Source organism: Mus caroli, chromosome 1 (genome assembly GCF_900094665.2).
Source record: "Mus caroli chromosome 1, CAROLI_EIJ_v1.1, whole genome shotgun sequence".
Taxonomy (NCBI): domain Eukaryota; kingdom Metazoa; phylum Chordata; class Mammalia; order Rodentia; family Muridae; genus Mus; species Mus caroli.
This window is the reverse complement of record NC_034570.1, coordinates 141,443,063-141,460,550: the sequence shown is the minus strand read 5'-3', so window position 1 is coordinate 141,460,550 and position 17,488 is coordinate 141,443,063. Positions and strand designations below refer to the sequence as shown.

Sequence of the window (17,488 nt, the reverse complement as noted above, 5' to 3'; positions counted from 1 at the left end):
TGTGTGTGTGTGTGTGTGTGTGTGCGTGTATATATATATGTGTGTGTGTGTGTGTGTGTGTGTGTGTGTATGTATACTTTGCATTAGACTTAATGCTATTGCACCCTTAACAGACTACAGTGTAGTGTTAAACAGTACCTTGATGCACATTGGGAGCGACATCTCTCTATGACTTGTTTTACTGCAATTTTTGTCTTACTGCAGTGGTCTGAAGCCGATCTCTGTATATCTCTAATAAGTGCTTCTATCGAACATAAAGGCTACCTATGTTGCCCAATACAGAATACAGTTCTGACATTCAGTTGTTCAGAATTGATGATTGTAAAAGGCACAAAGCTCACATCGATATTAAAAGAAATTGCTGGATCTGTAGGATAATAAAACAATAAGTGTAGCTAAATTTTTTTTGGTTAATACTATTGTGATCTCTTGTCTACTTGATCCAAGAAAGTTTGGGATAATTACCTCCTTTTATTCCCTCTTCTCTTTGGTAGGTGCTCTCTTTTTCTCCTCTATGAATGTTTATGGAAATGATTTAAAAAATACTTACTTTTCTCATATTGGTTAACTAGCTTTGTTTTTATTGATAGGTTCTCTCCGGGGGCCGCATCTTGGCACTGACCAGTGCTCAGATGAGTGACGCAGGAAGGTACACCTGCGTGGCAGTGAACGCTGCTGGGGAGAAACAAAGGGACATTGACCTCAGAGTCTACGGTGAGACATGCCGCTGCCTGTGTGCTGAAATAGATGTTAAGGGAGACTGTTGACAAGGAGAAACAGATAAATTGATGATTTAGCTAAACTGGCTCAAATCAAATTCTGTGTCTGCTTTATGTTTGAGTTTGATTTATTTTAACCCTTTTAAGTTCCAAGGTATTGGAGCTGGGGCGATGATTCATCAGGGCATAAGAGTACTTGTTTGAACACAAGAAGTTGAATTTAACTCTCTGATATCCATGTAAAAAGTTGGGTGTGGTTTTATGTGCCTACAGCCCCAGTGTTGGGGGCTGAAAGGAGGTAGCTATCTCCCAGGAGCTCATTGGTCAGCTAGGCTAGCCAATCAGAACACATCAAGTTCACGAGAGACCTTGTCTCCAAGGACTAAGCAGAGAGTGATAGAGACACCTCATTTACCCCAGACACATATAGCAACACACATAGTTTATATGCATATACCCAAGAGACATATAACAACACATATATAACAACACACAGTTTATATGCATATACCCCAGACACATATAACAACACACGGCACACACCTACAAACATAAAATTTTAATTAGAATGTGTATATCGGTATAGGGTTTTTTATAAAGCATTTTGAAGAACAAGACTACGTCCTGCAGCTGTACATAACTTAACTATAGTGAATGTCTGTTGGAAAAGCTCTTTTTATATATTCTACTCAAAGCTGTGCTTCATTGCCTTTAACTATATTTACAGGAGACACATTTTTTGATCGTTCCAGTATCCTTGAGTTGAGGGCTGTTAGAGAAATATAAGTTAAACTAGATATGAATTCAGACAAAAATTCATCATTTTCCCCTTCTCACAATGCAGCTAGATGGTCTAGAAAGGGGTAGTATTGACTCTATCTCAGAATAAGGCCCCAGAACCAAGTTGAGACTTCAGTGACCTCAATTCATAGATGATATTTGTCAATCTACATCTTGGTATACCTTGATGCCTAAAACAGTCATGATGAAAGCATGCCTTTTAAAAATCCTAGGAAGAACTTAGGACAAACATGCATGGTTCTGATAATTTTTAATCCAACGGAGCCAAACTTAATTCAAAATTCAATCAAACTGTAGAATTGGCCATTCTGTTTAGACACTCTTTGACCAAAGCTTATGAATATATTTTGTTTTCATTGTACCTTGCAATGCCATTAAAATTGCCCATTTTGCCACATTATAGTGTTCTTGATTTTGAAGAGACTATCAATACATCTTTACCCAAAATCAATTCCACCGTGTTCTGGTCCTCAGAGGTTGCCTTAAGCTCAGTGCTGCTAGTAGATGCCTTGTGGGCTCCTCAGTGTTCAGGAATGTTACAGATCTCTGCACAGATGCTCTGCTAGCCTGCTCCATGCACTCTATGGGCCATCTTCATCTTTACAGTTCATTTATTCCAGGTAGCTCAAGCTATGGACTCAGGGACAGCTTGTAGATGTCTCCCTTGCTTCATAACCCTTTCCCTCTGCAGCAGATCTGGCATTGGAGAACCCTGGTGGCTACAGACACACAGTGTTGCTGGTTGGTCTGAGACATTGATCATCACTCTACCACATGCTGGGTTATTGAGCCTAAAACATCAGCCCATAGTCTGTAATAATATTTTTATTACCATAATCTTATGTCTATGAAAGCATTTGGAAGGCCCTTTGGGACCCAAGTGAATACAGACAGACTAGTTTTTCCTGTGACCACAAAATCAAACCCAAACAATAACCACAACAAAAATAACTATAAACATATTCCCTGGTGGTTGAGGAAATTAGTGAGAACTGGCCAAGAAAAGTCTCCCCCGTGCCCTTTTCAGAGTGGCTTTTCTGCAGTAGGTCCTGATTACGTTTGTCATTTGCCTTTTCTGAATGTAGATATATACAGGCCTGAATGAGTCCTCGATGGCCTGTAGAGCCTACTCTCTTTCAAAGCCACACCAACCCCCCTGGGGACAAAACACAGTTTATTTTCAACACACTCCAGGGAAGGACATTCTCTTAAGTGTCTATCATAACATTTCAGCATCTGACAAGTCCTAAGGCCCGAGGATTCTATTCTATTTTGTTGAAGTTTCAACAGACTTCCTTGGTTTATGCAATTGTGACTATGTCCTACAGTTGGTCACTGATTCTGATGTAGCTGCTTCCCTGTTCTGTGAGTCTTCCCCACAGTCCTTCATGCCATAGAAAGTTGGTACAACAGAAAAGAGTACTCTAAACCACAAGTCAGCAGACGCTTAGCTTTGCTACCAGCATTAGCATTTTGTGAAAATCCTTACGTTTTTGAGGCCATCGAGGACTCATTCAGGCCTGTATATATCTACATTCAGAAAAGGCAAATGACCAACGTAACCAGCCACCTATTTTATATTTGCACACTCTGGTGTGGGGGCTTGATAGTCAACCTCTACAGCCTTGTCCTCTGAAAGATGTTACCTCAAATGTAAAACTTACTTTTTTGTGCAAATGACTCAGATAAGTACTGAAATCCTATTTTTAAATTCATCGTTGTTTCCCAAATATTTCGTGGGTAATTAGCTATTTTGGAAGCCCCAAGAAGAAACATGTAGTTCTGTGTGGTTCTTAGATGTAACTGGTGAAAACTTTGAACTGCAAACGCTCTTTAAAATGAAAACAATTAGTGAGTAGAGTCTTTGGTCCACATGAATGTATTAATCAGTAATTTCACACTGCCTCTAAATAAAACGAAGCCCATAGTGTATACAAGAATGATTGTGGCATTCCATTTTTAAAACAACAGTGTTCTTCTGTGTGTCTCTTATAACTGGGTCATTAATAGACATTCATAGTATGCTGGCCTGACTTATCCTGAGGAAACGCTCATCTTTCATTTAGCTCCACCCAATATTATGGGAGAAGAACAGAATGTCTCCGTCCTCATTAGCCAAGCTGTGGAGTTGTTTTGTCAAAGTGATGCTGTTCCTCCCCCTACTCTGATGTGGTTAAAGGATGGCCGCCCTCTGCTGAAGAGACCAGGTCTCAGTATCTCTGAAAATGGAAGTGTGCTTAAGGTAAGGCTACAGATTCATTTCCAGTTCCCAAGCACATTGTTTCAGTGTTACATCTGTTAAACACACTGACTGTTTATAAATGTTCTAGTGTCTAATATGATTCTAGTAACTCTATTTATTGGCTCTGGTGGTTGTTTTACATTTTATGATTAAAAGAATTTAAATATTTAGTCATCCATCCATACTTTAGCCAGAAGCCACCTAAAAAAAAAACACAAATGTTATAATTGTACTTTAAGAATTGTCCTTACGTATACGCATTCAAACCATTAGTAATAGCCTACTTTAGGTGCTCTGGATAAGGCTACAAAAATTAAGACACATCTCATATCTTCAGGATCTTGCAATCTTACATAAATCCATACAAAGTCACTTCATCCCAGATGTGCAGAACTGCTATAAACTTGGGTTGATGACCAAGTGGGTAATACTGAGTATTTGGAGAGGGACAGCAAAAGGTGAGGCTCTGCTTGCATGGAAGAATGTTTGGAGACAACCTAGTTTTATAGCTCAGAGAAGAACAGAATTTCTGATGAAAGAAAGCAAGTAAGTTAGGTTGTAGGGGATGGAAAACTTCACAAAGTGAATGTTTGAGAGAATGTTGATAAAAAGTTTATCCCAGTCAAATCAAACTGGCATTGGAATAAGAATGAGAAATTAGGCTAAAGGAACCCAAAGATATGGATGTCCATAACCCCAGTGTGTATTTGTAAAATTCTGCTAATAGCACAACTGAGACAGTGAAAGTATAGACAAGCAATATGTTCTCTTGCTAAGAGCCATACATTGGAGTAGAACTTCAAAACCCATGTTACTAGCTACATATAGCTTCCTTATTTAGGAGGGTTGTTACTGACAACCAAGAGTTTTTAGGATGGTATTGAATGTCTGCATGTAGGGAAGGCAGCAGGCTAAAGAGATTTCCCAAGGAAGACAGACACACCATGATAAATAAGACCTCATGTGTGCTAAAGAAAAGGGGTGGGAAGACCTGGGAATTATGAGGCTGTAATAAAAGGAAATGGTGATACAGCAAGGAAAGGTCAGGCCAGACTCACTAAGTGAATAAAGATGGATGAGGTAGCCGAGCTACATAATCAAAAAGCATCGGTACTACTCATGCTCAGAGGGCGAGTCTAGTGTTCTAGAAAGCACCTGGCAAAATCTCAAAGCTTAGATGTGGCTGAATGACAGAGGGAGGCATTTCGATGAACATAAATTCAGTGGGTGTAGATGTTCTTTTCTTTAGGTAATGGGGAATAAATCCTTAGATCCACTGATGTCTCCCATGAACCCATGCCAGACACCTGGGATGTACAAGTCCCATTGGCAGGAGTAGAGAGAAACCCCATACAGTGAGACATTCTACAGGACCCAACCCTAACTAGTTAGTTAATACTATCTTAAGAATATACCCAGCATTTTTCTCACACATAAGACTAAATTAAATAATGGAATTTCACCCCCTTTTCTTTTTTCTTTTGCTGAGAGTACACTAGACACTCCATTAATGTTCATCCCTGCTTTCCAATAGCCAACCTCCTCATTCTAAAACTTCCTGTGAGCTCTACAGTGTGTTGGCTTCCTTTGCCTTGCTGTGAACACATAACTTGACAGAANAACCTAAGTAAAAAAAAAAAAGAAGAAGAAGAAAACAATACTTCTTTGGGCATATCATTTTAAAACATTTCAGCCAACTATAACAGAGAGGGTGTAGTAGATGGCACTGGACTGAACAGCAGAGACTGTGAAGAATCTGAGAGAAATGGAGGCCGCTGGGGCCAGGTCTGACTCTTAAGGGCATCTTTACAGTGGACTGCTTTATCCAGAGACAAAGGCACACCACAACATACTGGTCCCACCCTGGCACTGGGAGCTGGTGAGGACATTTTCAGGAAAGGAGCTTGACCTCAACATTGCGTATCTATTTTATAGTGCAAATCTTATTTAATCCAGCTTCAAGTGTAGGCCAATTTTAAATTCCAACATTGCTCAAAATCCAAGTCCAAAGTCTCTTCTGGACTGAACACAATCTCTTGGTTGAGAGCCTTCCAACAAGTTTTTACATACTTTCAATTTATAATGGCAAGGAATGAACAGCCTAGTTCTAAGAGAGAAGAATGGAGGTATAATAAAAAATAATAATGTGGCATAAAGTCTCATTTTTTTATTATTTGTTTAAAAATTTCACTTCCTGAAATAATGAAAAGATTTTTACATCTGATTCACTTAGAAAATGATATTTTTAAATAAAGAGATATGGAGAGGAACTTTTCTCTTCATTTTGATGGTCAATATAATGTTGAGAGGGAGGGGCTGGTTTCCAAGCATGACTTTGATTTTTTTACTTGAGATTGAAGATGCTCAGGCCGGAGACACTGGTCGTTACACCTGTGAAGCCGCAAATGTTGCTGGAAAAACGGAGAAGAACTACAATGTTAACATCTGGGGTGAGTATAATGAGCGCTTGTCACACCCAGCAGGCAGCTTGTGATTGGCTTTTCCTTACTGCTTCAGTTGTTAAGATGCATCCCTCCACTGCAGTGCTTATATGGAAAGAATCAGTTTCCTCCCGAGCATCCACTCAATGAACTGATCCAAACCTCATAAGAGATGAACGGAGGCCCTGAGCTAAACCTGTTAATCATTTAGACTTCGTTGTGACATGGTTCCTCTCTCTGGCCTAACATACCTGTTAGCGTTTTCAGCCAGGGCTTCTACTGTTGGGCTTTTTCTAGACACCAGTGGTGGTGGTTTGTCAAGTGAGAGTAAATTTTAAAGTCATTCACATATGCAAATTGATTACATAAATTACACTTATGCTGTGTAAAGCAGCAGAGGAGATTGCCATACTAATTAAGAAGCTATTGTCCCTTGAAATGTTTAACACTTGCTACTAAGATAATGCACACTGCCTTGGCTATGACTGTCTACTCATTGTATTAAAATGCTTCCATTTCCAACATTTTACCATGATTTTAAATAGCACTTTGCATCTCTCTTTGTGGCATAAAGTCTCATTTTTAGTTATTTGTTTTAATTTTTTACTTCCTGAAATGATGAAATGAGTTTGACTCACTTAGAAAATGACATTTTAAAATAAAAAGATATGTAGAGAAAGTCTCCTCTCAATTTCGATGGACAAATTAATTTTAAAAGCATACATGTGTGTGGAAATAAGTTGTTAAAAATAATGATCATTTTAATATTACTGCAGTAAATTGGAATAAAAGCTACTGCTCACTCTGTAAAAAGATGAAACTTTTGCCATATAGCAAGTTTATATTAAGTGTATATGAATTATGCATCCTCAATTTGTATTCCTAGCTCTTCCCATTTTTTTTCTTCCTCTTCATTTCACCTTCTTCTTTTTCATTTCTTTCAAATGAGAAAACTATTCCCATATCTCCCAATTTGGACAAGGCACTGAGCTAAAAGTTATAAAAGGTGAAAGGGTGGCTACAGACAGGAAACTAGGACTCGGGGTGGCCTAAAAAGTGAGATAAAGTAAGCCTATGCTACACACTTTCTCTCGAATGTGGACTCCAAAACCAAGACAAACAGAAAACCTAAAAGTAAATGAGAACATTAGGGAGGAGAAGGTGGTGGGGGAAAGGAGTAAAGAAGAGGGGGGAATGGGGTGAAGGTAGATCTGAACAAAAAAATAACGTGCATGTAGTAGAAGTGCCCAGTGAAACCAATTAACAAAACAAGGGAGGTGGAAACAGGAGGCTTTGGAGGTGCATGTGGACCAACACTGTGAAGTTATCCACCGCACAGTCAGAAATGTAAACAAGGTTAGAGACATAGCTCAGTGTATAGAGAGACTAGGATTCCTTAAGGAAATGTGGACAGAAGACTGCTATACAGAACATCTTCCAAGAGTACTGTGTGGACACGGGGACAGAAAAGGGGACCTAAGTGGGAAACTGAGCAGTCAAACAGGCAGGGGGAAAAAAATCTATGAAAAGTGATGCTATGAAAACTAAGGACAGCAATGTCCCCAGAAAAATAAAATAGGTAATGAATAGCTTGTACATAGATGGATGAATAGATTAATGGATAATGTGATATACTGCACAGAAATCACTAGATATAAACTGTAAGATGTCCTTCACTAGTATGTATGTTAATGTCTCTGAAACAAAGAGTTTAACAGTGGAAATCAGAATGCAAAAAAATGCAATAATGAATGACAGGGGAGATGTTTGAGATAGAGGGGATAGGATCAATTGAAAATATGCGTGCGTTCTCTGTTTCCATGTGTAGTGACTAATGAGAAAGAGGAAATTTTCAGGTTCAAAAACTCTTTAAACAGTTAACTTAAATATAAGAGCTATTTTATGTTAGATAGAAAGAAAGACGTAAGGGGTTATGTGACGTGTAATTTAGACCGTAAGCACGAGTAGGCATTGACTGTGGATAAGATAAAGGCAATAATAGACATGAAGAATAGGCCCAATCTGTGAACTCGGCATCACTCACCATGGACAGAAGAAAGAAAGGAAATACATGGTAGAAAGGCAGAGAGGGTGGATTGGCAAATGCTCTTCAATCAATGCATTTCACGCTAAGTGTCAGAGAGCATATCAAAGAGTGTTAAAGAATAACTGGGATGCTCAGATATATGTTTTTTAAAGAAAGCAGCTATACTCTAGATGTGATTAAGAAACTGAATCTAGATGAGCCAAGTCTACATATCTGTGTTCCTTGATCTGCTGGGCTTATGGGTGATGGTGTCTCTCTTAGAGAAGAAGAAGAGCTGCTGTTGTGGACAGGTTGAGATTGGCAGTGCTTCTTGAGAATCATATGTAGCATATGATGTAACAATCAGTTTGCTGTATTATCCAGAGTCCAGATAGAGTCTTCATTAGGCTCGTAACTACGTATATTCATGGAAGCCACAGGAGTAGATAAGGATGAGGTGAAAGTGGAGATTATGAGTTTAGAAAAGTGTCAACCAGTGGTTGTGCCATTTTCTTTTGTATGATCCATTGCCTGTTGGATACTTGATGTCAATAAACACTGTAGAATCCATCTAGAGGAAAGGTATTGCCAAATAAGAGTGAAGAGTCAGGCAATTGAAAATATTGGCAAAAAGAGAGTGTGAAGTTATTGATTATGAAATCTAAGATGCAAAGAGGTCAATAAATAAGAGAAGAATTGAATATGGAGAAATTTGAGACACAAAAGGACTCAGGATTCAATTAGGATGGTGACTTGAGAACTGGAATCATTTGAGAGGAAAAGTAAGAATATGGTACTCTTCAGACCATGGCTGAATTTATGAACACACAGGAGGATTGTATAGTTTCTGATGGAGTAAAGGAAAAACATACAAAAGAACTGAATCAGTGGGTATTTAGACCAGATATTTATTCGTGTGGATATTGCCTTCCTACAGAATGACAGAAGGTCTTGGTGTGAAGAGGCCAAACAAAACAAGTTTTGTGGCCAATTAATGAGTAGATGAATGGCAGATTCACAGATAAATAAATAAATAAATAAATAAATAAATAAATAAATAAATAATTTGAAATTCATGAGTATCAGAAGAATAGAATTGTTTGCCCAGAGGTAGTTGAGTAAGGATGAAACTTCATGGAATGGGTTCTATAACGATTCAACTCCCAGTAATCTGGAAGAATGAATATCTTCCATATGGTAATACTGAAGTGTCCCTTGGGGAGGGGAGAGGTTAGCCAGTCTTCAGACCGAAACTCCTTTGAAAGAAGCTTAACGCTCAAGACTGATTTGAAGTGCTTCAAACCAATGAAGAACAAGATGTACAATCTAGAATAATTGAGTGTTTACCTCTAGGGTGGAATTCTTTACTGTGTTCTTTACAGGACATTATATGCCTATTGTTCTCTAGTTATAGCTAGCATCTAGGATGTCAAAGCTTGTTGAGTAGCAGTGTCTAGACCAACTTCAGATTTGGTTAGTATCAGGACTTTCATACCAATGTTTAAATATCTATAATAAACTATGCTATTCTGAGTACTTCATTTATAGAACTTCTGATAGTAGGAAGTTCTATTATTAGAAATTAATTGCATTCTTTAGAGGTGACATTCAACCTTTAATATTACATCATTTGGGTAGAAGCCCTTTCTACTATGTGTAAAGTTTTAGGGAAGCTACATGACTCAAAAACTGTGAAAAGCAATACTTTCTTTTCTTTTTTCTTTTAGTACCACCTAGTATTTATGGCTCTGATGAGCTTGTGCAACTTACAGCCATTGAAGGGAATCTTATCACTCTCCTATGTGAATCAAGTGGAATCCCACCCCCAGATCTTACCTGGAAGAAGAAAGGTCAGTTTGGATCCCTAAAAGTATTAAATGATAGATAGATAGATAGATAGATAGATAGATAGATAGATAGATAGATAGATAGACAAATAAATAGATGATAGATAGATAGATGATTGATAGAAAGAAAGATTGTTCATCTAACATGTCAATTTGTTAAACAAACAAACAAACAAACAAACAAACAAAAACAGGGGTTGGAGCAGTGGCTCTCAGAGGTTAAGAGTACTGGCCGATCTTTCAGAGGGCCTGGGTTCAATTCCCAGCACCCATATGGCAGCTCACAAGTGTCTGTAATGAAAGCTCCAGGGAATCCAACATCTTTACATTAGCATAAATGCAGGTAAGACAGCAAGGTACATAAAATATAAATAGATGATGATGATGATGATGATAGATAGATAGACAGACAGACAGACAGACAGATAGATAGTGAAAACATTAACAGAAACCTTTCCAGACATTTGCATACTAAATGCTAGATAGCAAATAGCTTTGTAATAACTTCCAACATGTGATATTTCAATATTATCTCAGTGAAGATCATTTTCAAACTGTTCACCAGACAAATCAATTTTCTGCAATGTGTCCTTGCTTTTTAATCAAAAGTATTATAGGACATCTCTAATCATCAAGAGTCTACTATTCAAGGAATTATTGTTTTCTTCACGAATGTTCTTAAATTATTTTCTAAAATAAACATTTATGACAGTTTTACAACATATGTTAGGCTTAAAGTCTGTAGTTGAGCAGATTTTCATTTGCAAATATTTAGGTCTACCTTTTAGGTACTTAAACTAGTAATTAAATAAATAAGTTTCTATCTGGGCATGTATATAAAAGCTGCCCATTTTTGCCTCAGATTCTTCCATTTGGGTTTTCTTGCAGGTTCTCTGGTGTTGGCTGACTCTGAAGGACGTGTTCACATTTTATCTGGTGGCAGACGACTACAAATTTCAATTGCTGAGAAAGCAGATGCAGGACTCTACACATGTGTGGCGTCCAATGTGGCTGGAGTTGCAAAGAAAGAGTATAACCTGCGAGTGTATAGTAAGTTACTGATCTCCTCAACCTCGGGGTGCAGATTTCTTCTAAAGATTTTTATCTTCCTTCTCTATTTCTCTTTAGAGCTGTAAGAGCCATTCCCAGCAATACAGCTATACCTCACATGTGGTATAAATCATGCTGACATAATCAGAGAACAGTCCCTTCCTTTTGGGCCATTATTTATCCATCAATTCAGCTGTTCATCCCCATCGCTCGACCAGTAACAGACACATGGAGGTGGTTGAAGTAGGCTGGGTGGGAGGAGTATGTAGAAAGGGAAGAGAGGGGAATATACTTCATAGTATTTGTTGCTGATGGTGGTGCTTTTGTCTCATTGTTGTTATTGCTTTGTTTGTTTTGATAAGTTCTCGTGTAGCCCAGGCTTGTCTCAAACTTGGTATAAACTTGAATGACCTTTAGCTTTTTATCCTCCTGGCTCCATCTTCCAAATGCTGGGACTGCAGGCATGTGCTAGCACACATGCATGCTAGGCAAGTACTAGCCCCCAACTAAGCTACAGCCTCGGCTTTAGATTATATTTAACATATAGAAAATGTTTTATTTGAAAAGGGTATGTCGACTATAACCTGTGTGACATTTTAGAGTGTTTGAAACCATGCATGATGTCACTTAATCTTTATGGGCTTCTCTACATAAGGGAGAGCTGGTGCTTGTAGCTTGTACACATGGGAATTCAAACTGACACATTTTCATGGGTGAGCAAGGCCATGTGGCTTATTGTGGGAGAACTGTCCCTAGAACGCAGGTTCACTGACACAAACCATTGTTTTTTCCACAAACATGTGAGTCCAAGTTGGCCAAGCTCTACTTTTTAGTTCTCAGCTCCTTATCGATTAGGTAAGGTCAGCTCCATAGAAACAGAACAGACTATGAATGGCATAAACTGGTAGTTTTCTTCCTCCCACAAGGAGACCCCTGATGCTGGAAGTTGGTCTCTGGAGATAGTCATATATGCAGTCCTAGCAAGGCAGAGGGTCCATGATTTTCTACCCCTTCCTTCGTGGTATTGCAGATGGTTGCTGCATCTGTGACATTAAATCCACACTGAACACAAGACAGGGAAAGGGTGTTAATATTTTTCCTTTATATCAGGAGAGCCCAGCCTTCACAGGGCCTCTCTTTAAACATAAAGGGTTGAATTAATTTAAAAAAAAATGCATGTCCATCTCATTAGTATGCACAAGGCTTTTGTCTTTGGTAAGTGATAAATTATGTACATACTAAAGAATTATTTTAAATAAGTTTATTTATGATTTATTATCAGCAAGTGTTTGGTTTGTATACCTGTTTTATGTGCCTATGTATTCAGAGTCACATAGAACTTTATTGGGTGCAAAGGAATCTTGCACAAAATATTAAAAACGAACCGGCACGTTCCCACACTTGTGCAGTCAACTCTCTGCCCGGGTTGCCTGGCTGGCCATGCACTGGCGGGCAATGGCCAACTTGTTTTATCTTATGAAGACTCTCACTCAGTTCTCCAAAATCTCTCCACCCAGCTCGCTAAGTTCCCACTGGCGGGTCACTACCATGCCAACCCTGTGCTTCAAATCCCCCACAACTTTGTGGTGGGCCTCAGGCAAACCCATGCTTTGCGCTCCCCCCTTCTCTCTTGAACCCAGACAAGCCGCTGCTTGAAGGAAAACACAACACAAACTTAGTTCAGAAACAATGGTAACTCTGGGGGCAACAAGTACAATCCTATTCTTGTAAGCCTTATTAAATCTAAATCCTCTGGTGGCGGGCGAATCCTCATGGATCCGCCATTGAAACTGGGAGACGCTTGTAGCTATATCTTGTCCTTACGCTATCCTTGTCCAAAAGGACACTCTCTCCTCCTCCTCCTCCTCCTCCTCCCTCCTCCCACTTCCTCCTCTCTTCCCCCATCCAACCTGGAAGTCCCGCCTACTCTCCCATTGATAGACTCCTTTATTCATTAGGGGATTGGTTCACAATGACTCAATCCTTGGTGCAGCCCCTCCCAGGAGATCGGATTAGCATAACCATACAAACAGCACCAGGCCCATGCAACAAAGGGATCCCTAGTGAAATAAGTTAAGAAGTCTTAACACTTGTGAATCAGAGTTATAAATAATAAATTCAGTTACTGCATCATTTATTTTTAAATACAGTGTTCTTTTCCCTCTGGGTCAATAGTTTTTGGGTTTTTTTGTTTTGGTTTGGTTTAATTTTTGGGTTTTTTTTGGTATCAACACACTTAGAAATGGTAAAGAATTCTACCTCGAAATGTGCTCATAATTGATTACATAATCATGCAGTCTGCTGTTTTGATTCATTTTTAGTAGCTAATATATTAACATTACACTGCATTTATCTTGGGACTGAGTATGTGGCTCATCTGGTAATGTTTCTCTAGCACGCATAGGGCCCGGGTGTTCATCCACTACCTATAATGGGGGTGAGGTAGCACATTCCCATTGTCACAGTTCTTTAGAGGTGAAAGCAAGAGGATCAGAAGTTCTAAGTGAAAGTCCTATTAGAATTGAAGCAAACATTATTGTTTCTCACTCTCTCTCTCTCTCTTTCCCCCAAAGTCCGACCATCGATAACCAACAGTGGCGGCCACCGCCCTGAGATTACTGTCATCCGTGGGAAAAGTATTTCTTTGGAATGTGAGGTGCAGGGTATTCCTCAGCCAACAGTGACCTGGATGAAAGATGGCCGCCCCTTGACCAAGGGAAAAGGAGTGGAAATATTGGATGAAGGCCGCATCCTTCAGCTGAAGAATGTTCATGTGTCTGATACCGGCCGTTATGTGTGTGTTGCTGTGAATGTAGCAGGAATGACTGACAAGAGATACGACTTAAGTGTTCATGGTGAGTAGAAAGAGAAGCAACCAGATCATTCACAGGATGAGGCAATCCAGTATCCTGGGAGCATAGACCTCTGAGCTGAAAGTCTTACATTTGTATCCTAATGTTTTTGAAGTTCTTTGAGAGCTTCATGAATATATACAGTGAAATATGATCATTTAAACATCCCATCCTTCATTTTCCCTCCAAATCTACTCATATTTCCTCCAGTACCTTTCATTTCAATTTATTATTTTATCATCATCATCATCATATAATCATTTTTATTCTTTTTCTTCTCCTTCGTCTTCTTTTTAAATACTCCTTTAATTACATTTTATTTTTTACTTGCTCACTTTACATCCCACTCCCTGGCATCCTTCCAATCACCCCTCGCATATTCCTTCCCCCATCCCTACTCCTCCCCCCTGTCTCCACTTGCAGATGTCCCCTCTGGGTATCCCCCCACCCTGGCACTTCAAGTCTCTGTGAGGCTAGGCACTTCCTCTCTCACTCAGGCCAGACTGGGCAGCCCAGCTAGAAATTCACATCCCACATGCAGCCAACAGCTTTCAGGATAGCCCCCGCTCCAGTTGTTGGGGATCCACAGGAAGAACAAGCTACACATCTGCTACATGTCTTCTGGATAGTCTAAGTATCTTATCTTTGGTTGGTGGTTCAGATTCAGAGCCAGGTTAGTTGACTCTCTCGGACTTTCTGTGGAGTTCCTATCCTCTTCAGGACCTGCAGTCTTTCCTCCTATTCTTCTATAAGAGCCCTAAGCTCTGTTCACTGTTTGGCTGTAACTATCTGAGCCAGCTTCTGGGTAGAGCCTCTCAGAGGGACAACATGCTCCTGCTTGTAAGTCCTTCCTCTCCTCTTCTTTTTTCTCCTCCTCTTCCTCCTCCTCCTTCTCATTTTTCTTCTTCATAAATTACTAAGTCCAAATAGCACTTGCCTATATGTGCATGGCATGAAACCATGAAGCATTGGAAAATTTCTAGTGGCCACGTCCTCCAAGAGAATGATTCTCCCTTCCCCAGCAGCTCTTAACTACCAAGAGCTCCTTAATAAGGCATAGGGTCTAGAGTTATCTCCCCCATTTATGCATGAATTTTGACTGCCTTGATTTTGTATGGATAGCTCTTGTGCAGATTAGTACAATGTGAGATCCTGAGTGTAAGAAGACAGTGTTCCATCCCATTTCTAAGTACTTATGACTTCCCTAGTCACATCATTTATCTTTCCATGTCTGACTTCATGTTACCTGCTGAGACGAACACATATTTGGTGTTCTTTTGAGGATGTATAGAATAAAGTAGACAAAACTCAAGACAAGCAATCACAGTGTAATTGGCTGACCTGGAACGCACTGTGTAGACACACCAGGATGACATCAATCAACCTGCCTCTGCCTCACCAGTGCTGGGGCTAAACACATGCATGACAAGCACCACATCTGGCTAAATCTTTTAATTATAGAATTTTCAAATTCAAATCTTAAATAAAGACTATTTAACAGTCCCATGGGTATGAGGTATGTATATTAAAGTCAAATTTAAGATTCTAATGAGTAAATGACAAATTTGGTTCAGGAAGAGGCTAAATATATACCTATTGAAAGTCAACTATTTGCATGCATGCAATTTGATGTATAAATTTAAAATCTATAGAAGTAATGGGGAATCTAAATAGAAACAAATCTTATAGCTTGAATCCCATAAATAAATGAATAAAGCTAGGTCTACTGGTGCATATTTATAATTCCAGTACTTTTGAGGCTGTGTTTGGAGGACTATGAGTTCAAATCCAGCCTGCCTCCATAGAGAGTTCAGGAGCAGCATTATTTACAAAACCAAGTTGTCTCATAACACACCAAAAGGAGAGGAATGAAGCTTAGTGGTAATCTCTTACATTTGTGACCAGCATGTATGCCAAAGATGAAGGGAGCATAAAAGGAGAGATAATTATTATATTCTTGTTATATTATTTTAATTTTTAAGATTATAACTATTCTTCATTAATTTATTTGATTCACTTTACATCACTGCCTCCTTCCTCCTCTCCTCCCAGTCCCACCCTGACAAATCCCTACCCCCATTACTCCCTCCTCTTCTCCTCAGAGAAGGGGAAGTCCACATGGGTACCAACCCACCCTGAGACATCTAGGCTCAACAGGACTAAGCTCATCCTCTCCCACTGAGGCCAGACAAGGAAGCCCAGCTAGGGGAAGGGAATCCAAAGGCAGGCAACAGAGTCAGAGACCAGTGTGTAAGGGGTCTAGGTCCAGTCCATGCATGTTCTTTGGTTGATGATTTAGTCTCTGTGAGCCCCCATGGGCCCACAAAGCATACTGTCAGGGACTGATTCTCACACATGGGATGGGTCTCAACTTGGGCCAGTCATTGGCTGGCTATTCCTTCAATCTCTGCTCCATCTTTATCGCTGCACACCTTGTAGGCAGGACAAATTTTGAGTCAAAGCTTTTGTGCGTGGATTGATGCTACCCACCCTCCATTTGAAGTCCTATCTGGCTACAAGAGGTGACAACTTCAGGCTCCATATTCTCCCCCACACACACACACATACTCCCAGGAACCTCTCCATTCCCAGATCTCCAGTTCACTCCAGAGATGCCCCAACCCACTGATTTCCATTCAGAATCCTGTCTCTAAGAAGGTTGTGAATCTAAATTATAAATCTGTCAGAAAATATGACAAACTCAGAAACTAGCCTACCATTGCTGAACTATCAATTCCCAATTGATTCAATCCCCAATTGGGATTCAAATTGGGAAGCAGTGACATAATTTTTATCTTCAGAGTTAGCATTGTTATGGCTCCTTATTTTGATTACTATTAATCAGAAAATGGGTGGTTCCTGGTAGAAATAAGCTGTTGAGGATTAGTGTTTATTTCTTACTTTTTATTTCCAGTCACTTTGGCTTTGTCTTACAGCTCCTCCAAGCATCATCGGGAACCACGGAGTCCCTGAGAACGTCAGTGTGGTGGAAAAGAGTTCTGTATCCCTGACCTGTGAAGCCTCCGGCATCCCCCTGCCTTCCATAACCTGGCTAAAGGATGGCTGGCCTGTCAACCTTGGCAGTTCTGTGAAGATTCTCTCAGGTATTCTCAATGGATAGCCTGATCATCTGGTTACCGTCCTGTAAATTTCGTTCCTCTTCTGTTTTCCATTTTTACTGTTTAAGTTGTTTCAATTTCCTTCTGACCTAGGTACTTATTATGACACCTATTCATCATATTACACAACATATTCAAAACATAGAAAGCTATGTGAAAAGGAGTCAGCATCATCTTATTAGCAATATTAGCAGCCCCCTTGTACTGTACAGCAGGCACATGACTAGTCTGAATGGTACTTACATTTTTAAGAAGAGAGTTCCTGCTGGATGTGGTGGTGCACACCTTTAATCCCAGCACTCAAGAGGCAGAGGCAGGCGGATTTCTGAGTTCGAGGCCAGCCTGGTCTACAAAGTGAGTTCCAGGACAGCCAGGGCGATACAGAGAAACC

The 17,488-nt window shown here is 39.7% G+C and overlaps 1 protein-coding gene across 3 annotated transcripts in view; it reads left to right on the top strand.

Annotated features, from left to right (window-relative positions):
- The window catches only part of Hmcn1 (hemicentin 1), a 427,483-nt gene that overhangs the window by 288,817 nt on the left and 121,178 nt on the right, over positions 1 to 17,488 (top strand). For all 3 annotated transcript variants that reach the window (XM_029475879.1, XM_021160385.2, XM_029475883.1), the window contains 7 exons: positions 591 to 714; positions 3,587 to 3,762; positions 6,116 to 6,212; positions 9,957 to 10,079; positions 10,965 to 11,126; positions 13,700 to 13,981; positions 16,915 to 17,082. In XM_029475879.1, the coding sequence (XP_029331739.1) occupies positions 591 to 714; positions 3,587 to 3,762; positions 6,116 to 6,212; positions 9,957 to 10,079; positions 10,965 to 11,126; positions 13,700 to 13,981; positions 16,915 to 17,082 (1,132 nt within the window). The remainder of the gene's footprint in view (positions 1 to 590; positions 715 to 3,586; positions 3,763 to 6,115; positions 6,213 to 9,956; positions 10,080 to 10,964; positions 11,127 to 13,699; positions 13,982 to 16,914; positions 17,083 to 17,488) is intronic.